This window comes from Rosa rugosa, chromosome 4 (genome assembly GCF_958449725.1).
Source record: "Rosa rugosa chromosome 4, drRosRugo1.1, whole genome shotgun sequence".
NCBI classification, from domain to species: Eukaryota; Viridiplantae; Streptophyta; class Magnoliopsida; order Rosales; family Rosaceae; genus Rosa; species Rosa rugosa.
Genome location: NC_084823.1, coordinates 20,207,586 through 20,231,202, shown reverse-complemented (window position 1 = coordinate 20,231,202; position 23,617 = coordinate 20,207,586). Strand labels below are relative to the sequence as shown.

General features: G+C 37.1%; 1 protein-coding gene across 3 annotated transcripts; it reads right to left on the bottom strand.

Moving 5' to 3' along the window:
* Positions 1-21,550: 21,550 nt before the first annotated feature.
* LOC133742892 (uncharacterized) lies at positions 21,551-23,499 on the bottom strand. Of its 3 annotated transcripts, none has more exons than XR_009862819.1 (3): positions 23,096-23,497; positions 22,081-22,177; positions 21,551-21,922 (listed from the first exon to the last, which is right to left on the bottom strand). XR_009862819.1 is itself a non-coding variant. In XM_062170589.1 (3 exons), exons 1-3 carry the CDS (start codon positions 23,405-23,407, stop codon positions 21,812-21,814), a joined length of 474 nt encoding a protein of 157 aa, XP_062026573.1. In that variant the 5' UTR covers positions 23,408-23,499; the 3' UTR covers positions 21,551-21,811. The 3 variants fall into 3 exon arrangements, 2 of the variants coding, with proteins under 2 accessions (XP_062026573.1, XP_062026574.1); XM_062170589.1 differs by having other exon boundaries at positions 23,142-23,499; XM_062170590.1 differs by having other exon boundaries at positions 23,175-23,498.
* Positions 23,500-23,617: the final 118 nt, after the last annotated feature.

Below are 23,617 nucleotides of genomic sequence, written 5' to 3'. Positions count from 1 at the left end.
TTATTTGTGTGACCCATACCCTACCCTAAACGGGCCGGGCAGGCTTAGGGCCCAAGGGCCATATGATGAGGCCTAGGGGAATCTAACTTCAGACAACAGCATTTAGGGTGCATTGTCTGAAGATAATGTGACAACAGATGAATAAAAACAGTTGTGTGAAACCAAATCAGACAATATCTTTTAGCAAGTATTGACTTAAAAGTTATTGCACAACAGACAATGAATAACAGTTGTGTGATTGAACAATCAGACAACATCAAAAATCAACCATTGTCTGAATAAACCTTGGACAACATTGAAATAATAACTGTTGTCTGAATTGATCCATTCAGACAACATCAAAAATCAACCATTGTATAAATGAACCTTGGACAACATCACATAATAACTGTTGTCTGAATTAATTCATTCAGACAACATCAAAAAAATCAACCATTGTCTGAAATGCTATTGCACAAGAGCCAAGAAAAAACTGTTGTCTGATTCAAAAACTCAGACGACATAATATTTCTTGCTGTCGTCTGATTAAATCAGACAACAGTTAAAATGTTTGCTGTCGTCTGATATGTGTTGTCTGATTCCGAAATTGGTGTAGTGTGAACATCGCCTCACAAGCACCATATACGCACGCTGATGCAGTGCCAGCAACAACAAAATCCTTTGCTAGTTCCCTGAATATACATATGCACAAATGGCATCACTATAGGAAGCTACTTAACATCTGTAAGCATATACACTCAAAGTAGGAGAAAAGCATGCATCGTTATCCTATTTAGAAAATTTGAAAACACAAGCAAGAACCGCACGTGCATAATGCGTGTGCAACTTAAACATCTTTTAATATGAGTATTCTTTTAATTGAGGTCTTCATAAAGAAAACGTAAAATTTGCATACCATTGCATACAAAATTGAAACATTAAACTAAATTCTTAACTATAAAACAACAAAGATCAAACTTTCTAATTTCCTATATTTCACCGTACAATGTACTAAGGTAAAATAAATAATAAAAAAAGAAAGAAAAAAAAACCGCTCAAAATTTATTACAATTATAGTCTCAAACTCTCAATTGAGTCAATTCTTTTTCATGGTAACCTTTTTCACTTAATTGGTTTTTCTTTTTTGGCTCTTCAATGTGATAGCCCATAACCTAGAAGTCTGGTGCTTCCCTTGTTAGCCTGCATTGATATAGTCTGAGGAAGTTCCAGTAATTTAACCTGCTTAACAAACCATTTAGCAAGATCTAACTATATTGAACAGCTTATTTTTCCAAAAAAAAAAAAAAAAAAAATGGAAGCTTTGTAAATCAAAAAGGAAACCAAACTTCACACTTTAGTCTTTGTTCATGATAAATAGAAACCATCGGCACAGTCAACCTATATGCAAAATCAGGTTGAATTATAACAGTTCAATGTGCAATTGCAATATGATGACAAATCTACAAAGTTGTAAAAGAAAAGGTGACTATACCGTATATACCTGTCGACATTGATTAAGAATAGCTCTCCTTGAGCATCTTCTTCTCTCCAGGCCCATCATCAACATTTGTTACCATTTGAGACAAATGGCTTGTGCACTTCATTTCCATTTGTAGGTTATCCTCAATATTAATAGTGAGATCTGCAAATTTCAACCTCATAAGCTCTAAAATACAAAATATCTTATGTGCAAGAAAGAAGATGCAGATCTAATTGAAACCAAAAACTTCTAAGCAGTTAACACCACACACTTTGCGTAAATTTTGCCAAACATATGAATGTAGTATCCAAAAGGCTTGGGTAAGCTATTGGATTAACTCCTATACCTGGCACTGAAGCCAATTTATCAGGTCCCCTATAAAAGTAAATCTGTTCATAATGAAACAGAGAGAGTGCATCAAGCTTTAGAAGAAAATCCGGAAAATTGAGATTCCTCCCATCCAATTTCAAAGAGGATACAATCTCATCCCATCTCCTATCTTTGTTCAAATGAAAATGCATCAAGATATCAATCAAATTCCATGAGAGGCCAAGAACGACACTCGATAGTAACAAACTTTGCAGAATATAAAGATACTAAAATGACATGGTAAAACCTGAAATTTCCATTTGTAAACCAATCCCACATCCAAAATCCATCACAGGAAAGGAAAATATTTACCTTCAGACAACTCGCACAACCCAACAACTCGACAGAGATCAATCATGAAAAACTGTACCAAACAGTCCACAACCTATGACTCTGCAGAAAATGAAAAAAACAATGAGCAAATCATACATGCAAGACAATACAAACTGCAAGAGAACACCACACCACTTCCGATCGCAAACCGAGCAATCCCAGATGAAGCTAAGCAATACCCAAATCAAATTTTAAACGGAAACTACAATTGCCCATCAATTGAAATCTAATAGCTGGATTGCAGACCTGTGTTCTTTGAATTAGTAATCCTTTCAAGTCTTCATCATGCAACATCAACATCTCCTCCAGTGCCTTCGCGAAAACTAATATCTCTCTCTCTCCATTACTGGCCATATATACAGAGGTCGATTAAGAGTTTTCTCACCTCTTGCAGAGTCGCAGAAGACCCAGAAGGCCTCTAGGAAATACGTACCACTAAGAAAAGAGCAACAGATCGAACTGATAGTTAAAACTATTTCACTTCAATGTTCTCCTGCTCCGACAAATAAGCATCCCAAACAAACAGTCACGAACACATGTCAGATACCCGATTACATTCTACATTTCAACTTACCAAAATGAAGTAGAAAAATAAGAGACATGTACCTGGGATTTTCAGATCCATCAATCTCACTATGCAAATCAAACAATTTCGAGACTCAACTTTCCAAATTTACGCTCCAATTTCAAATTACAGAACATAAAGTAGTAAATAAACTACTCCATTTCTTAAGTACCTTCACCGGAATGTTTTGAGCGGCAGAGGTCAGAGATTTGGGCAAATTGAACGGTACTGGTAGCGGCTTGGTAGCGAAAGCTGAATCGTGGTCGGCTTGGATGTAAGGGTTAGGTGAAAGGGGCTTTTTGGGCATTTGGTGGGGCAATTTTGGGGCTGAAGAAGGATTTTCCGTGCTTGGTTGAGATGGATCTAGGGTGGAGGTTTCAAATCGATGAGGCGGAGATGGTTCCCAGGAATCGAGACTCACCGGTGGTCTCTGTGGGGGTGTTCTTCCCGTTCATTGTTTCTAAGACGAAGAAGGAGAAAGGAGGAGGAGGTTAGGGTTGGGGTTGGAGGCGGATGCGGAGAAAGGCGGTGGAGGCTGGGTCCGGGTCTGAGCTAGAGAATGGAGGAGGAGGTCAAGTTTGGGGTCGGAATGGAGGTCGAGTTTGGGAGGAGATCTAGTTTGGGGTGAGTTCAGAATGAAGGAGTCGAGCGAGAGTAACATAAGGGTTTTCAATCTGTTTTAGTTTTGGGGTCGGGCGTAATTTTTTTCTAAGTGTGAAAGTTTTGAGTTTTAGTACCCGCTTCTTCATTTCACTTAAAAGACTTAGCGCTTTTTGCAAAAATAGGTTCCCGCAAATTTTCGAACAAAATTTTTAACACCAGTCATTTTAAGAACCGATGTTAATAATATACATTTAAATCGGTATTTTCGTAAAACGATATTAGATTACTTTTTTACATCGTGGGCAAGTCTGATCGATTTAAAACATGCGATATCTAATAACATAATTCTAGTAGTGATGCTATAAATATATGGGTAATGTCACATTTAACGATTTCTAATTTTAATTTTTGGATTGCACAAAATCGTTATCTGTCTACTAATGTGATATAACTAGTTTCACCACTACAATTATAGACAAAAGCCACACACAAGATATGTGACAAAATGACCCCAAAGGACACACATGTGTGTGTCTAGCAGCCATAGCCACAGTGCAGCCACGTTTAATAGGGTCAGTGCCCTGTAGAGGGGTGGCTTTCTCCAATAATTGTCTCAGTCCAATTCTGTGTGTGGCTTCTTTGTATATAATAATGGTGGGGACCACCGGCTCCGGCTGACCTCCGGCCCGAACCAATGCCAGAATGCAGTATGAGCAACTGGGTCTTGCTAGAATGAAGAACCCATTTTCTGGGGACAATCCACATAGAATTGGAAATTCACATAGACACAGTCTATGAACTATCCGTAGTTCTTCCACAATGCCAAGTCTGAGACCATCCTACGATGATTTCCTCAACTTTAGGCTCCTTCTTCTCCTCCTCTTTGACAGGGTTCACATTGACGATCGCAGTATGCTTGATGCTTTTTTCTGAGAAGAGTTATGAGCAAAACCACATGAACATCATTTCCTGTTACTTCAATTTGGAAGCTCCTTTGCCAGTGACCCACCCCTGTTATTTCCATGAGCACCCAAATGTTTTTTTAGTCAATTTTTCAGAAACTAGAGCAGTTAATTATGGGGCTGATTGGAAAAACAAGCAAATTTTAGACTAAACAGAACAAGAACAGAGTGTTGGGTAATTACCATCAATTCCAACTACTATCTTCATTGTCTTGGATTGAGACTTCTCGTCGTGCACAAAGACCTTGTCACCACCTGTTACTGCAAATGAAAATAGAGAAGAGCGATGAAGGATCGGTAAGCAGGAGAACATTGCTAGAAAAAAAAAAAGAATAAAAGAATAGATTTTGAAGAGAAACAAATGAAGACCCATATCAAGAGTGTTATACCAATTTTTTTTTGAACAAGAGTGTTATACCAATTTATCAACGAGAGATTGATAGCAATTACCTGCTCTTATTGCGCGAAGTCTTAAAAGGGGATGAAGATCTGAAGATAGCAAAACCATTGAAGATCTAGAAATAGCCAAACCACCGAATATTTAGAACAAGGGACTTGGGAGTGAAGATGGAAATCCATCCTTTTGCTAGTACTGTCTACTTTGAATTCAAAAAGAAGGGAGGAGCAGATCTGGAGAGATTTTGCTGGCTGATAATTTGATGGTTTCGGTGAGTTCAAGCCTTCAGGGAGAAAGGAAGAAGATGCAAACTTGCATAAGTGTGGGAGCACTGAAGAGAGAGGAGAGAGAAAGAAAGAATATAATAGAATTTTCAATGGCCATTGTCAGATTCTAGTACAAAGGAAAAATAAAAAAAATTTGGTTATCCACAATTATAAGCAATCTATGGCAAAATATCTCACCTACAATACTTGATACCAACTTATTCCACTCAAATAGTAAAAGCTCCCACACATATTTAATTCGGGGAAAAAGTCAGGAATGGTCACTGAGTTTTGACATATTCGACACTTAACTCACTGTATTTTCAACAATATCACATAACTCACTCAATTTTAAAACCGTCTATCACATAACTCACTACCGTCTACATGGTCATATTTTAAAGGGTATTTTCGTCTCTTCACTATCTTAAACATTTATCTTATTTTTTTCTTTAAACATTTTTTTCTTCTCTCTCTCTTTTCTTTCTTATCTTCTTCTTCCCTCTCTCTCCTCCCACCTTTTCTCTCTCTGAAACTCCTTCACTTTCTCTCTCTAAAACTCATCCTCACTCTCCGGAAGGTTCTACACCTCCCACTCCTCCTCCACCGACTTCGCCTCCTCCACTTCCAGCTTCTCCACCCCCTCCGCAGGCGATTTCTTCACACGCGTCGCCTCTCCCCCGCACGTGAGCCTCGCCAGATCCTCCCCGTCGGCTCAGTCCGTCCGGCTCTCTCTCCACGACCGCCCTACCTCCCCCAGCCGCTCCATCTCCGTCTCGCCCCACACCCACAACAATATACTTGTCTAATGAATCTGTTGTAATTTGGTGCACAACAACCATACCCAGAAAGCATGAATAAGGGAGGGGGCGGGGGAAAGAAAGAAGAAGATCTGAGGACACAACACCCAAAGGAAAAAAAAAAAAAAAACAAAAAAAATAAACAAACAAACAGTGATTTAACGGAAAATTAACCCAAAAAAAAAAAAAAAAAAAAAGAGAACACAACACCCAAACAGTGATTTAACGGATAATAAACGTTGTTAGACGATAGTGAGTTATGTGATAGACGGTTTCAAAATTGAGTGAGTTATGTGATATTGTTGAAAATACAGTGAGTTAAGTGTCGAATATGTCAAAACTCAGTGACCATTCCTGATATTTTCCCTTTAATTCGTGGCAAACCAAATGTTGCCTTTGCTCATATTTGTTGTGGTGTTTATTAGTTGTAATGAAAAGTATACCTTTCATGATTTCGTGAGCAAAAATGTGTATGAAATAGACTTTATCAAAATCGACCGTAGGATGTTGTCATGATAAGAAGAAATAGTTATGGTCAAAATTTCAGATATTTTCGTCGTCGTTTAGATCTCGATCTACTAGGTTAACCTTAAATCCTAAATACACATAAAACTAATATGTTCATAACCGCTCATTCGCAATGTATTTTTTTGATCTGTCAACTCTTATACTCTCATGGGTATGAGGTATATCAAATAATGTAAAAAATTTATCTCCTCGTGGTTTACCTCCCCTTAGGGAAGTATAGGTGTATATAAGGTTGAGCGCTTTATTTGATATCGAAATGACGGCTGATCGGGTTAATTTTTTTACACAATACTTATTAATACGCTATAAATAGATAGGTAATGTCAAATTTATAGATTTCCAATTTCAATTATTTGGACTGCACATAATCCTTATATGTCTACTAATGTACTCTAACTAGTTTATTAGTTGTATCGAAAAGTATACCTTTTATGAGCAACAATGTGGAGGAAATAGACTTTATCAAAATCGACCGTTGGATGTTGTCATGATTAGAAGAAATGGTTATGGTCAAAATTTCAGCTATTTTCGTCGTCGTTTAGGTCTTGATCTACTAGATCAACCCTAAATACCACATAAAACTAATATATTCATAACCGCTTATTCGCAACTTATTTTTTCGATCTATCAGCTCTCATACTCTTACGGGTATGAGGTATATCAAATAATGTAAATTTTTTGAAAAGCTTACCTCCTCGTGGTTTAGCTCCCCTTAGAGAAATATAGGTGTATATAAGGTTGAGCGCTTTATTTGATATCGAAATAACAGTGGATTGGGTTGATTTTTTGGGATAATGACCATTTACACAATTTTAAGATAAAAATTGCCCACTTACCCAAACACTCTAAGAGATTGCCCATTTACCCAAACACTCTAAGAGATCATTTCCCTAGTACCCAATTAATTTTTTTTTATTCCTTTTTATTTATTTTTGGGACATTTTTGCCCTCTCCTTCTTTGTCACTTAGAGAGAGAAGTCATCAGAGACATTGCCGGATTCCGGTGACCTGTGACCGGATTCCTGCATCTGAATTTATTGCCCCCTAATAATACCCACTAACCATATTATTGGCCCTCAATAATCATATTATTTCCCCCCCCCCAATAATCTTATTATTGCCCCGTAATAATCTTATTATTGCCCAATAAATATTTTATTGCCCCCCAATAATCTTATTACTATCTTCCACTAATCGTTTTATTGCCCACTAATGATTTTATTATTGCCCAACCAAATCATAATAAACAAAACAATAACTTATACACAGAGGAATCCAAAACGCAGCAACTCAGATCAAAACAAACGATACACAGAGGTTTATCTAAAGCCCTCTTCTCTTCTGTTTCTTATCTAAAGAGTCCTAATCCCTTCTGGGTTTAAGAGACAAGTGAGTCCCCTCACTCTTTTTTTGTACAGATGTATTTCTTGGGTGAATCTGTCAAAATTTTGAAATTCAAAACACCAAACATATATTGAGACAAAAATTGACACGAATACCAACAAGCTAGGCTCTCAGATCTACCATGGTTTTTTCGACAAAGCTCAGATCTACCATGGTTGTGAACGAGAGGGCTACCAAGAGAGCTAGAGGAAGGTCGCTGCCTCTGCTCCAGTACCATATCTCACCGCAACGACTCTCTGTCGAAAACCTACCCTACCTCCACCGCGGCACCAAAATCCAGACTCTGCTCCCCAATTACTCACTCACCGTGACTTCGTCTCAGGCTTCCGAAGCCTATTTGTCGGTCAACGACTTTCCGGTCAACCCGAATTCGGTTCTAGACGACGAGCCGATGATCATATACACCGTCGATTCTTTAACTTGAGTTTCTGGAGGCTGAAGAAGCTCCGGCGACGGCTCCGATCGCTGGAATTTCGGGTAGCCACATCTGTCGTTCGGGTAGGTTGCGAATCTGCTGGGGAACGGTGAAGCCTCCATGGATGGACGGAGAGAGAGAGAGAGAGAGAGAGAGAGAGAGTCTGATTGGAGGGGAGAGAGAGAGAAGTTTGTAGTTTATTAATTAGATTGGGGGTAAAAATGTCACTTGCGTTTAAATTGGGTAAATGGAAGTAAAATTTGGTTAGTGGAGTAAGTGGGAGTAACTTGACTCAAAATTGGGCATTGGGTCAATATCCCTAATTTTTTTACACAATACCTATTAATATGCTATAAATAGATAGGTAATATCAAATTTATTGATTTTCAATTTTGATTATTTGGACTGCACAAAATCCTTATATGCCTACTAAAGTACTAATATAGTCTGACTAGTTCATTAGTTGCATCGAAAAGTATACCTTCTATGACCAACAAGGCAGAGGAAATACAATCTATCAAAATCGACCGTTGGATGTTGTCATGACAAGAAGAAATAGTTTTGGTCAAAATTTCAGCTATTTTCGACGTCGTTTAGGTCTTGATCTACTAGGTCAAACCTAAACCCTAAATACTACATAAAACTAATATGCTCATAACCGCTCACTCGTAACTTATTATTTCGATCTGTCAGCTCTCACGCTCTCGTGGATAGGATCTGTATCAATTAATGTAAAAATTGCCGAAATTTTATCTCCTCGGTCGGCTCCCCTTAGGGAAGTAGAAGCTTTCAAAGGGTTGACCGGTTTATTTCATGTCGAAATGACGACAGATCGAGTTAATTTTTTTTACATAATACCTATCAATATGCTATAAATAGATGGGTAATGTCAAATTTATCAATTTTCAATTTCAATTTTTTGGATAGCACAAAATTCTTATATGTCTACTAATGTGATATAACTAGTCTATTAGTTGTAATGAAAAATATACATTCCATAAGCAACAATGTGTATGAAATAGATTTTATCAAAATCAACCGTTGGATGTTATCATGATAAGATGAAATTGTTGCGGTCAAAATTTCAGCTATTTTCGTCGTCGTTTGAGTTTTGATCTACTAAGTCAACCCGAAAGCCTAAAAATCACATAAAACTAATATGTTGATAACCGCTTGGGTCTCCACCTACAAATTTATAGATTTACAATTTTGTTTTCATCCACCCTTTCGCAATTTACCCCTTATATGTTAAAATACTTTGAATCAAAATTAATCTATAAGGATAATAAAGTGATTTTATGAAATAAAAAATAAAAAACAAAATAAAAATAATGCAAATGCAGCGAAAACGTGGTGGGTTTCTAATTACCCCCCACACACACTCTTTGGGGGGGGGGGGGGGGGGGGGACCAACCACTACGCACGGTAGGCCAATGCTAGTTTATTTCGAATGTTTTCTTTTCATTTTGTTATAGAGTAGAGAAAAGATAAAGAGAGAATAGTTGGGAGGAAGTAGAAGTGTTCTCATTCAGTCTCATTAGCCTCCTTTATATAGAGGTAGGGTTTACATCAAAGTACACAACTAATGAGTCTTTACGTGGACAGCCATATAGATAATAATATTTACAACACTCCCCCTTGGATGTCCACTAATGAATGATAATATTGGACGCGCTTATTGTTGCCTCGTTAAAAACCTTGCCAGGTAACAAAAACCCAGTGGGACAAAAATAACCCTGGTCGAAGGACAAAAAGAGCACAACGCGCATATGTCCTAGGTAGCATGCTTCTGGATGCTCCTCCTGATGAGAATCTCCCCCTGATTGTTGCAAGCCTTAATTATGTATGCGATAAGCTACATGTACCATGTATAGTGGTTTGATGTGTCTATCACTGAAGTGAGACCATGTGTGCTTTGCATATAGGGGCTCATCTCAAATTTTCATACCTGCAAAGGTTAAGCAATACCAACAAAGCTAGACGATATTCAATAAGCCTTACCTCATATGATCAGGTTAGAAACAATCTCATATGCTCAAATTCATACACAAAGTAATAGCTAAACAATATAAAGAAATTGACACATTTAACTTTGTATAGTTTAAAACATTGAAAAATCATCATGGCATACCTAGCCATACACATCAATATGTCTCATACAGGCTCTTCAAGAGCTCTAAGTAATTCATAACTTCGCGAAGTTAAAATATGTTGCAACACAATAATCATAATTCGAATTCGATAGTAGTCTCGTCATAGTACTCATTAAGACAGTTTAGATCTCGTTGACTAGAACGAAATGAGTACATATGAGCTAGCTGTAGACTCTTTGATTCCATGAGGGAGCTTCAGGCTCTTCAACCTTTCATGGACTTGCATTTGAATCATTCATGTATTTGAATCCCTTGAGGATTGATAAGCAATACGCTTATAATGACACTTTACTTTTGAGATTTTGCTTTTAGCAATGTGTCATTAAGATCTTCATAATATACGATGACAACGTGCCATAAATCTCTCGTCAATATAACAGCTATATGTAACCCTGTATTTATAGAAAATTGTCATTCGTATAAGGGAAGATGTTCACAATCTCATGTCTCTATAAATAGACATTGTGTCATAGTGATTTATCTTCACTTTTGTAAATACCCTTTTGTAACTTGTAGGGTTAAAGGTCTAAGTATTTCATCACGTTTCAAATATTCAATTTCATTGGAATTGCCTCTTTCCAATTTGGCCAATAATATACTTTGTCAACATTCATAATGAAACGTCGTATAGCATCAATACAGCCCTTAATGATTTTTGGTAGCTACCATATGTAAATTATCATCGATGATCAATAATCATAGATCCCACACATTCTTATATGCATGCATTAGCTGTAAGAAGCTTATTGATATTGGGTACCCATGCCACTTCTGGGCCATATATTGTCACTTCTAGGACAATCATCTCTCATTGATGAATTATGTAAAATGTGGATCTTTTTACGTATAATCTCATGTCGAGCACTATAGGGCTTGTATGATCTTCCCTTTTTGGGAGTTTAAAACTTTAGACCTGGTGGATATAATCCACAAAAATTCACGCCGTTATTCAAATGACAGTTGTCTTTCCTCCCCCTAACGGCGGGAAGACTGTCTGATTTTGACCATGCTCAAAAGATGCATTCAAAAATCTATCACTTTCTTTGAAGTGAAGATGCTCTTTGGTTGGTGGCGAGCCCAAACCAACATTTAGGTCAAAACATGCTTTATTCATTAGCATCAACCATATTGATTTATTATTGTATCACTAAGACATCATTTCCTAATGGCATACCTACACCCTTTGTATGTGTAGCCATATTAGGAGTTGTGATATTGTTTAATGACATTCTCTTCAGGAGAACCATGTCAATTGGATACACTTGCATCCCACAAATCAAATGGAGTCTACATTGTTTGTATTAATATGGTCGGTCTCAATGACTTTAACCCAAGCAGATGCATTTGCATTTAGCATATAATTTTGTCACTTTCTTTTATCAATTCACTAGTTTAGATATTTCTAGAAGTCAAAATGAGACGATGGAGATATCTCACACCAATTCATATCGTTCTTCAGGAACAATCTTTCTCCCCCTCATTGCAGGAGGATTGTCTCATTAAAGTGACAACTCGCAAATATGCGGTAAATAAACAATTTGCTTGTGAGTAAGGTTAGCAGTCATCAAAACTTGTAAGTGATTCCATGCAACATGGTAGACAAAAGATGACGTAACCGGTCATGCCAAAATAGTGTATTTGGTTCAAGGAACTTCAGGTTCATGACATCATATGACTGAGTTTACTGCAGAAAATTCGATACAGTATATATCTGATGGCATAAAGTCTTCTCCAACCATATAGGAGGTAATTAATGCAACAGTATTTCAAATTTGGTAACATGATAGTAGCTCATTCGGAGCCGTAGATCAAGATCTACGACTCTTGATATGGGTGTTACCTTAGCTTCAGTAAACATTAAATGTGAAATACTGATAATTGGAATGGACCAAATTCATTTTGAACTGTTGGCCAAAATGATATACTCGAAGATTTCAAGTTGAAGACTATAATCCATAATAATAGAGTAACATTATCACGTATCACGTGGAGAACCTCAAGTTCTCTGTCACGTATATATTTATAGTCATAAAGAGGAGGAACTTCAGGCCCTCATATAATCGGAGATCCAAGAAACTTGAGATTTCGATTTTTTTCATTTTGTAACAACTTCTTGAGGAACATGACGTTCTAAGATAATCAGATTAAGAAACATTTAGTTTCAATGGAAACTCAAGAGGTTACAAAATTTGCTCAAAACATAAAGTTTGAAGAGGACACAAATCAAATTTGCAAGAATTGAACAGTGGATCTCATAAGATATACACGAAGTTTCTGGTTCATATTATACAGGTAAAAGATGACGTTCAATTATATATTGTATGTTGTTTGATGTAGATTAATAACATCAAATGCATTTTGAACTTCTGGCCAAAATGATTATTCGAAATATCGAGTTCAAACTTTCTGACCATAACTTATGAGTGAAGGACTTTAGATGGTCATCTAGTTAGTTTGATCATTGAGGAACTTCAAGTCCTCATGTAATTAAGGATCAATGAACTACAGGTTCTGATCTCTTTTAATTACAAAAATTCACGATCACAAATTTGGGGTATACTCATACTCATTCGTCATAAACCAACGGTTAAATATTTGCTTACTTTTAAATTGGTGTCAAACTATGTCACGCCCCTGATTTTTAACACAATTAAAAATCGATATATAACCCCACAATTATACATGCGTGAACGTTCAGCCATCAATACCAAATACCTGGAAAACTTTTTCCCTTTATACAACATACATATTGATGCCTTGAACCCACTATGTCAATATTGACCCGCCCACAGAGTCATATATTACATAAGCTTACGAATTAAATTGTCTACAACAAGATAAAACGCAAAAACTCCTCAAAGTTTACTACATAGCGGAAGTCATAACAATGGCAAGGCCAATCAATTTTGCTTCCTACCTGTTCTGTTGCCAACAAGCTACCTCGGCTTCAGCCCCGATTATCCTACCCTGCAGGATTAACCCCTACACCGTTGGAATGGTGCACCGGGTTGTCACACAACAAACCCGGTAAGCTTTTGCAAGCCCGTATGAGTAACTCGAAACAACTCACACCAAATCACAACCACAACCACACTGAAAAATCGAATTAAGTAAAAGCAATAATCCCTGCATTGAAACTTAGTTCAGGAGATCACATCAGAACAACAATCCAAAAAGCAGTAATCCCTGCATATAACTTAGTTCAGGAGATTACATTAAAGCAATCGATTCAAAAAGCAATAATCCCTGCATATAACTTAGTTCAGGAGATTACATTAAAACAATTGATAAAATCATAGTAATCCCTGCATAGAAATTTAGTTCAGGAGATTACATTAAAACAATCGATAAAATCATAGTAATCCCTGCATAGAAATTTAGTTCAGGAGATTACATTAAAACAAACAATCTCAGTTTAAATATTGTTCTCAAAACAACTCACACCCAATCACAGGATAAAAGTCCGCACAAGTCACGTTTCAATCGAGAAACCAAACACAATTTAATCCCGTAAAACACGAAATAAAGGAGAACAAATCACACTTTATTTTCCTTCAAATCGAAATAAAAGAAAGCAACTCACTCCTTGGTTTCTTTTAAAACGAAACATAGAAAACAACTCACACCTTGAATTCTATCAAAATAACATAGAAAGCAACTCACTCCTTGATTTCTATCAATCGTACCATAACGTACCATAGAAAACAACTCACACTTGAATTCTATCAAAATAACATAGAAAGCAACTCACACCTTGATTTCTATCAATCGTACCAAAACGTACCAAGTCGTTAATAAGGAAAACAACTTACACCTTGTCCCCTTAAAAACCGTTAATAAGGAAGCAACTCACACTTTGTTCCCTAAAAACACGTAATGTCATGAGTTATCAATAACCAATTCCCGTTACCCCATGAATTACCTAGATGGCAGACAGACTAGAGCTCTAACTGAACGTAACCACTCGTCCGGCCAAAGACATGATTACCTGATATTCTGCCCAAGGTCATAGACCTTCGTTCCTCGGGCCTCACAGTCCCTTGGAGCAAATCATTAAAACAGTCGCACAGGACTCAAAAACATTACACAAATCTCACGCTTTTCAAAACAATCGAAATCGACATTTCCATAATCATTGTTTTCCGAAAAGCCACAAAACAATAAAAAGCATCATTTCATGCATATTGTTTTCATACACAAATCTCAACGCTTTTCAAAACAAATCGAATCAACAATTCCAAGTCATTTGTTTTCCAAAAGCCACAACCCAAAACAATAAAACGCATCATTCATGCCTATTGTTTTCATAAATCCACAACCCACTAAAACATATAGTTTGCAGTTAAATCAATAACTCACAAAACGATAAGGTGTTCCGTTCCAAAATGAACCTTGTGAGATTACTCACCTCGAAACTCCCGCTGCGTCTTCAATATAGAACAAAGCAGCCAATCCACAAAATAACCGTCCAAATACTTCGCCAAGTACCTAAGGAAGCACAGCTCTGATTCAGTCAACGAATCACAAGGAATAACGTTCGAAACCCTAAATCGAACCAAAATTCCCAAAGTGACGCCAATCGAGGCGAAAACGCATCCGAGACCTCCCAAAGTCTCCGGAATACACCTACGATCGATACGTCCAAACCACAAGTCGATCGGACGCTCAGATCCTCACGGATCGAATAAATCCACCGGTATGAAACCGTAAAAATCATAACAATTTCATACGAACTCCAAAATATGCGTATTATATATCAAAACGCTCGTATCGACGAGTAGAAGACATTTAATACCAGAAACAGTCTCATACATGGCCGGAACACCGCTGGAACGCCGCCACAGACGGAGGCGCACCGCCGCCGGCCAAAACTCATTATTTCACAAAACTCCCAACATCAAAAAGCTTCATCTAAGCATGCTTGTGGATTTTCATAACTAGCTCAAAGTCAGAAAACAAGCTTAAGGGATCGAAAACTACCTCACAAGCCGTGAACAGTAATCCCAACTGAGTTGAACCGATTTCCACGTAAACCGATCGAAACAAACACCATAGATCGATCAAGGAGCCTCCCACGAACCCAAAGATGGAAGCTTGAAGCCTTGACGTCGCCGGAACTGTGTTTTCCGGTCGGGTCCGAAAACACTAGGCTGCACCACCTTTCTCCGTCGCACACAGTAAGAATCGACGTTAGAGAGTACCACAGGGACGACCAGACGGAGGAGGCGATCCCATCTGGAAAGTTTCGTCGCCGGAGACCGCCGCAGTTGGCCGGAAAAGCCGGGTCGGGTCAGCCGGGTTCGGGTCTGGTCAGGCGGTTTTCTTTGATTCTGAAGGTAGCAGCCGAGAGAAAAGAGAGAGAAAGAAAGTTTCCAAAAACAGAAATGAGGAATTATGAAAATATTTTCGGAAATTCCCTATTTATACCAAAATGGAAACTTCTTCCACTGGCCATAACTTCCTCATACAAACTCCGATTTCCGCGTTCCACATGTCCACGAACTCGTATCGACGCGCTCTACAACTTTCGTGAAGGAAATTTCCAGAGAATCTCAATGTATAAAAATTCAACCTTTGCAAACCCCCTAAAGTCATACTTTCCGAATAAAAATTCGTCTGAAACACTTCCGCTCCATCCACGAGCCACGAAACCGTCCAATAACCACAATTTAAATTCCGGAAAAATCCTCGTAAAATAAATACGAATTTCCGGGGCATCACAAAATAATCCCCTCAAAGCTTCAGGTTTGAGGTTGACCCAGATTAAAACTTTATGATAAATTGTCTATATATTCACTCGAGACTTATGGCTCGAGTCTGCACAATTAGAACTTCAGGTTTTAAGGTGGAATGCTTTAAGCAGGCATAAAAGAAGAATGTATCAATCGACATATGAAAATTTACTCGAAACTTCTAGTTCGAGTTGACATAAAGTCAAATAAACTATGAATGAATTATATGTGTAATCGAAGCTTCAGGTTCAAATTTTTTTTCTATGAACTGCAAGTTCAAAGATTTTGTAATTTGAACTTCGGGTTCAAATAAATTTGGTGCTCGAAACTTCAGGCTCAAGGTGACTAAAGTGAATCTTCAAGTTCACTTTTAACTAATTTATATGTTATACTCAAAGCTTCGGGTTTGAGTTTTACTGTTACAACTTCAGGTTCTACTATGAAATTTTGAACTTCTGGTTCAAAAATATTACACTCAAAATTCATATGTTCGAGGTATAGGACTGCTGGTCCGTATGAGTAACAAAAATAATAATTTAAAAGATAAGTACTGTAATGAAAGTACATAACAAAATAGGAAAATTGCAGGGAAAATAAATAGATAAATTATGCAATAAAGTTAAGGGTTTTTTACTTCAACAGTGTCTGAACTCTTCGAGGACTTTTCAAATGATACCTGAACTTTCAAAGTTATCAATGTGATACCTGGACTCTAATTTTCTTATCAATGGAATACCTACGTCAATATTCCGTTACGGGTCCGTTATCTAGAGACATGTGAGGCGCACGTGATCAAAATAGCAAGGGCAAAACAGACTTTTTATCCCAATTCCCCCTAAAATCGATCAAAAACTCAATTTCATCTAAAGTTTGAAAGACATGAGATTCAAACCCCCAAACTCTCTCACAACAACCCAACTCCCCACCACTGAAGCACGAACTGTCCTCGCTATAATAACTCTTTTTAAAAGATACCAAATAATTATACAAAACATACAAACCATGGAAGACTTGAGGTTTGAACCCCCAACTTCTTGCACGACAACCCAACTCCCCACCACTGGAGAACGAACTGTCTTAGGTATTAGACCTCCAAACTTTATATTTATACTCTTTTGAAGAGGTACCGAATAATTAAACAAAATATATAAACCATGTAAGACATGAGGTTCGAACCCTCAACCTCTCGCACAACAACTCAACTCCCCACCACTGGTGCAGGAGCTGCCGCCGTTATAATTTCTTCAAAATTTATATTTATACTTTTCTTAGGTGATAGATTAAACACAAAACAGTGAAACACAATCTTCTCTCTCTCTCTCTCCTGGTCTTCGACCTTTCTTCTTCTTCTTCTTCTGCGTGTAGTTCTGCAATTCTGCTTTATCTTTTTTTTGTTTTTTTTCCTTCCTCCCCAATCTCCATCAAATCAACATAAGATCTTGTAATTACAACATATTCCATCACCAAATGGATCGGTTTAGTACTGAATCCACCCCTACTAGTCCAAACTAACCACACAGAGAAAATTTCAGACCTAAATCAATCCTAAACTATTGCTCCCAAACCAAAAAGGAAGTGGTGGCTTCAGTGGTGAGAGGTAGGGAAAGGAATGGATAGATCTGGTGGCTTTGTGTTTCCAAGGAGAGAATGATTATTAGGGTGAGTGGCGGTGATTGTAGAGAAAAAAGAAATGGATAGGTGTTGTGGTGTTAGTTTTTAGTGTGAGATTTGCAGATTTGCAGATGAAGAGGTCGGAGGAGGCGAGGGAGTCGTAGCGGCCGGGGGAGGCAGGGGGAACGGGAGGGCGGCATCGGTGGAGTGACGTGGCGGGGGGATCATGACGGGAAAGAGAGAGTTGTCGGAGGGGGAAATGTCCGAGACGGGAGGGGAGGAGGCGATGGGCTCCGGGGCGGCGAAGAACCCGACTTGGCGGACCTTCGGGTCACTGACGAAGAAGCTGAAAGAAAGCAGAGGGAAGAAGAAGCTGAAAAATAAAAACAAGAAAGAAAGAAAGCAAAAAAATAAAGAATTAAAAATAATAAAAAAATACTTTTGAGGGTAAATTAGTCTTTTACTATTATTTTGTGCCTCACGTGCGCCTCACATGCCTCCAGATAACGGTTCCGTAACAGAATACTAACGTAGGTATTCCGTTGACAAGAAAATTAGAGTCTAGGTATCACATTGATAACTTTGAAAGTTCAGGTATCATTTTAAAAGTCCTCAAAGAGTTCAGACACTGTTGAAGTAAAAAACCCTAAAGTTAATTGTGGAAACTTCTGGTTCCATTACTGAAGAAATACACAGAACTTCTGGTCTGGTTAACTTCACGATACATGATAATCTTGTATCTTTTCTAACAAAACACAATAGGAGAACCAAGTTCTCTGATCTAAATGCTAGTCAGAAGCTTCTGGCTTCGATTGATTGTCCAACTTTGAACTGCAGGTTCTAAAGGTGGTTTGAATTCCAAATTCAAAAATAGTCATAAGGAGGAAAGGACCCCAGCATAAAAAATAACTAGAGGAACTTCAGGCCCTCTTATAATTGGAGATTAAGCAACATTTAAGTTCATATACTCAATTGCATAGCTTTGAGGATCTACTGGCCCTCGAAATTGTATAAACTCTGAAAAACTTCATATTGCAATTGTGATTATGTAATTATCGAGGAACTTCAGGCTCTCTGTAATCAGATTGAGAGACTTCAGGTCTCAATTTGTTTTAATTTCAAAATTCCCAACTAGATATGGGTGTGAGTTCACGATTTCACTTTTCCAATCAAATGGATGAAGAAGGTGAATCAAATGGTATCTTTCAATTAAAAGAGTGAAAAATGCACTTTCAAACATAATGCAAAATGGAAACATGACCAATTAACCATGTGTGAATATCATTGACATTGCCTATACAAGATTATGTTTAATCATAATAATGACATTCGGAGACTACTAACAGTGCTAAATGGGCAATGATTATATAATAAATGATACAAATCCACTTGCTGCAAATCAAATTCAAGAAACCATCACCCAGTAGCCTTTTGTTGTAATTAAACACATAGGCATACCAAAATATGAGGATAATTAGTAAGTCGTGCAGCACAAAGGGAAAAGAACAGGTAGTAGAATTGTCGAATAAAAAACAAACAAACCATGATCAGAAAACATAGGTTACGGCACAATATGCACAGTATTGAGACAAACATAGATATGCATATTGACTATCTCATATGTATATAATATTAATAAGGAACAGACCTTGGGAAGAAATAGGATTTCTACAACCTTCTTACCTTAATTAACATGTACTCGATCATACGCAAACAATTCCCTTCTGATTTCTGATTATCAATTGGGAGCGCATACATACATGAAAGTAATCAACAAATAGATCTTTGATCGTTATGGCAGCTGATAGGGTTTATCATAAACACTTTCGTCAGCAGTGGAAAATACTCATAGATCAAGTTATTGGTCACAAGCAACAACGTTGCCCCATGTAACTGTTTGACCATCATGGAGTATATAAGTAGGAAACAAAAAAATAGAGCAGAGCGTGCTGATAACGTGTTATAGAGTAGAGAAAAGATAAAGAGAGAATAGTTGGGAGGAAGTAGAAGTGTTCTCATTCAGTCTCATTAGCCTCCTTTATATAGAGGTAGGGTTTACATCAAAGTACACAACTAATGAGTATTTACGTGGACAACCATATAGATAATAATATTTACAACACATTTCACTTTTTAACAAATTTTAGGTAACAAATTCAATTTATTATATATTGTGAAAAAGAAAAAAGAACAAAAAACAAAAAAAAGGTAAAAGGTAATAGGGGTGGCTCGAACCTGAGCTGCCATTCCCCAAAACTAGCACCTTGTGCCACTGCACCATCATTGTGCTCTTGTTTCTTGCCTTCAGTTTAATGTAACCTCTTTTGTCTGAGTATTTTTGCTGATAATTCAATCTTGTTCGACCTCCTCTGGAATTTTAATTCAATTTCCCATACTGCACAATTGTCCATCTGTGCACCCATCAAATTCAATCGAAATTTAACTTCTAAGCCCATATATTCTAAATCAAACCCGATCTGGCTTCACCCTCGGCTTCTTGGCTGAGTCCGCCGACGGTGACAACAACGACAGGGAGATGATGGGCTGCCATGGATTTGTTGCCGGAATCAGAACAAATCCAATTCTTCAAATCGTGGGGTTTAGGCTTCGTATTCATTGAAGCTTTATCAGCATCTTGTCCAATTTGCAATTGAAGATGAGCTATGCGACTCTCAGCTTTTTTCAGCATCTTGTCATTTTTCTGTGAATTGGGAACTTGGGTTTGCTGGGTTAAAGTTTTGTACTTGTAGGATGGAGTTTAGAGGGTAAATGGTAATAAGCGAAATGCAGTAATGGTGTTTGTGAAATGTTCTGTGAAAACAAAAAATGGTAGAGTTACCATGGAAGAGTTAAACTTTGATCAGGGTGATTTCTTGTTAAGAGAAAACATTCTAGCAGGTTAGCCGGTTACATAAATGAGCGGTCAGGATTATGACAAAACATCTGACGGCTAGAAAGTGTGGTGATGTGCCCGAGCACTTCATGCTCTGAGCATGGAAGAATCATTAGTGACGAAAGATTGCTAGGCCGCACCAATGGCCACGGTCCACTATTATGTTGTTGGTTTGCATTGTTGCCACGACAATTACTCAACAAACCCACATTTATGGTTGTGTGCCATCATGGGTCCCACATATTCAATTTACCCACCAATACAATTAATAAATAAATAAAATATATTAAAACATCTAACTACAAAATATCTTTTTTTTTTTTTTTTTGAGAAGAACTACAAAATATCTTTAAAATATCAAAATACAATAGTCAAATACTGCTATATAACTGTTTATGGGTCCTACATATTCATATAACTGTCTATGGGTCCTACATATTCAGCCCAGTAACTTCAAAATCGTTGTCTTCAACTTCAAGAGCGTTTCTAAAGATTACATTCACAATAACCGTCAGATTAAATAGTATGCAGATAATTTGGTTCGTCCTGTTAAAGGAAAAACATATTGTGTGCCTTCATCAAAGCAACTGACGGAGAGGGAATCAAGGAATCAGTGATTACCATCAATCAGCACAATTACGGATCAATCAGCATTTAGTATCATTAATGTAATCGATATTTCCGTTGTAATTCTATCCCTATATAAAGGGACTATGAAATGAAATGAGTAGACCAATTCCAATTGTCATTTTACTTTAACACGTTATCAGCACGCTCAGAGCCAATAGCCAAGAGAAATTGCAGAAGCAAATTGATCTCCCAACCACGTCATTTTACTTTAACACGTCCAAATTTATTGGTGAGTTTTTCACTCTTTTCAAAAAAATTGTCAAGGTGTATTGGTGATAAAAGTGTCAGTGGAGTGTGTTAAAAAAAAAATTCACTCTTTTAAAAAAAATTGTCTGTACATGTGATAAAAAAAATTGTCTGTACATGTGATAAAAAAAATTGTCTATACATGTAATAAAAGTATAGGTGGTGTGTCGGTGGAGATATAATCTGTCTATTAAAAAAAATATTATTGGTTGTATTTTCAAAATGTTCACCAAAACTATTTACTTACATCATACATTTCTCATTTACACTAAAAGCTAAAACAATAAGACAGATTTACAAACAAAGACTGAAGCTCAGATGACAAGTAACTAATCAAATTGAAAGGTTGCAGCAGCAATTGGGCATTTACACAAGTTCATAGAAGAGCTCCGTATATGTTATGTATCACATAACTGCACATAGAAATTTGAATAGTGCAAGACCATCAAAATTTAAATATCACGACTCTTCCTCCCCAATATATACCTGAGCAGTGCAGGACCATAAGACTTTGGTGGGACCTTGCTGGACCATAAGACTTTGCTAGACTGTAAGACTACAAGCACAACGAACCATTGTTACTTATCCACAGAAACATATAATGAGAGAATCCATCAAACTACATGTCATCTAGTTCGGTGCATATCTATCTACCAGTTTCTGCGTTCATGTGTCTATGTGTGCATATCTAACAAATACACTTAATTTTTATACCTGGTTAATAGTAGAGTAAGCTGCAAGAAAGTCTAGATATCTGTTTTCCTGGGGATCCCCCATCGCTTGAGAGAATACAATTGGAATCGAGTAGTAACTGCAAATTGCACCACCAAATTTTCTTAAATCCTTATCACTTAGACAATAACCAAAGATATTAACACATGTAAACCATCAAGGCAAAACCTCATAACACTGACAAGAATCCCATACTAGTATCCTCATTTCATCAGTTTCTTCCATGATTCTCACAATTAATGACACTCCACAAATAAAAACTTGAACAAATACATTAAGAAAACCATAAAGTAAATTCTTAATTTACCGAAAACCAAATGGCAGAACATGATCAGGAATCAAATGGCAGCAATAAAGTGAAATTCTTTACTGAAAAACCAAGATAAACAACCTAGATGGGTTTCAAACTCATCCACTCTGATTGTTCATTAGCTAATCAAGCATAGATTTCTGATTATTTATTCCTTGATGTTGTTCATGTATTATTAGATACTAGCATTTTTCCACACATGCTCTGCATGTGCAAGTTATTAAATTTTTTTTCTTCAGAAAATAAAAAAGAAAAAAGTTGGTTATTGCAGAGAAAAGAAAATGGGAGAGAGAAAAGTCGGTTGTGGATATTTTTTTTCAAATTTTTTTAATAAAAATATATTTTGTAAATGTCTTAATTATCCTTGTGATTTAATTAATTTTCAAAATTTATTAATCTTCTAGGGTTAATTCTGTCAAAATTTTAGATTTTGGCTAACAAAGCCTCTTCTCTTAATAATAGTATAGATATATACACAATAAATAATATCATGGTATCGCTAACTGCTTTTAACAAAACAGAAAAGCAAAAAACAAAAAACAAAAAACAAAAAAGAAAGCAAACTTTTTGATCGAGAGCATAGATTGAACTCAATTTTCAGATACATATTGGCATCAAACAGAAACGAATAAGCATCAGAACAAAAGTCAACATCAGGAGCTTATTTGCAACAACAACAACACTCACCACCTTAATCGCAACCTCTTTAGCAAAGAAACCCTAAAAATCAAACCTTTGAAGAGAATCTAAGCGCCGAGCAGCATACCAGAGCTCCGCCGGGATTGTCGTCAACCGAAGCAAAACGAAGAAGCTAGCAGAGAACGAAATGCAAAGGCAAAAATAACTAGATGCAATAGCAAATCGACGACGACATCCAGAACTGTCGGTCATAGCTGGATCGAGTAGAGGAAGGTCCAACGCGCGCGTATAGTAATAACCGATGGTCGGACTCGGAGACCGATAAAAAGAGGAGAGAAATCTGGACAAGTCCCCATTCATGACAGCTTTCTTTTTTTGTTTCTGAGGACATCTTCCTTATCTAGAAAATATTACGTTTGGTGACATTGAAATCTTCCTTTTTTTTTTTTTTTTTTTTAATTGCAATCACACCTATGAGAGTATTATTTTGTGGGTCTCATCTCAGATCCAAAGAAACAGGATTGGAGTGTTGTCCCCATTAATCTAATCGTGGGGACTGAATGGTGTATC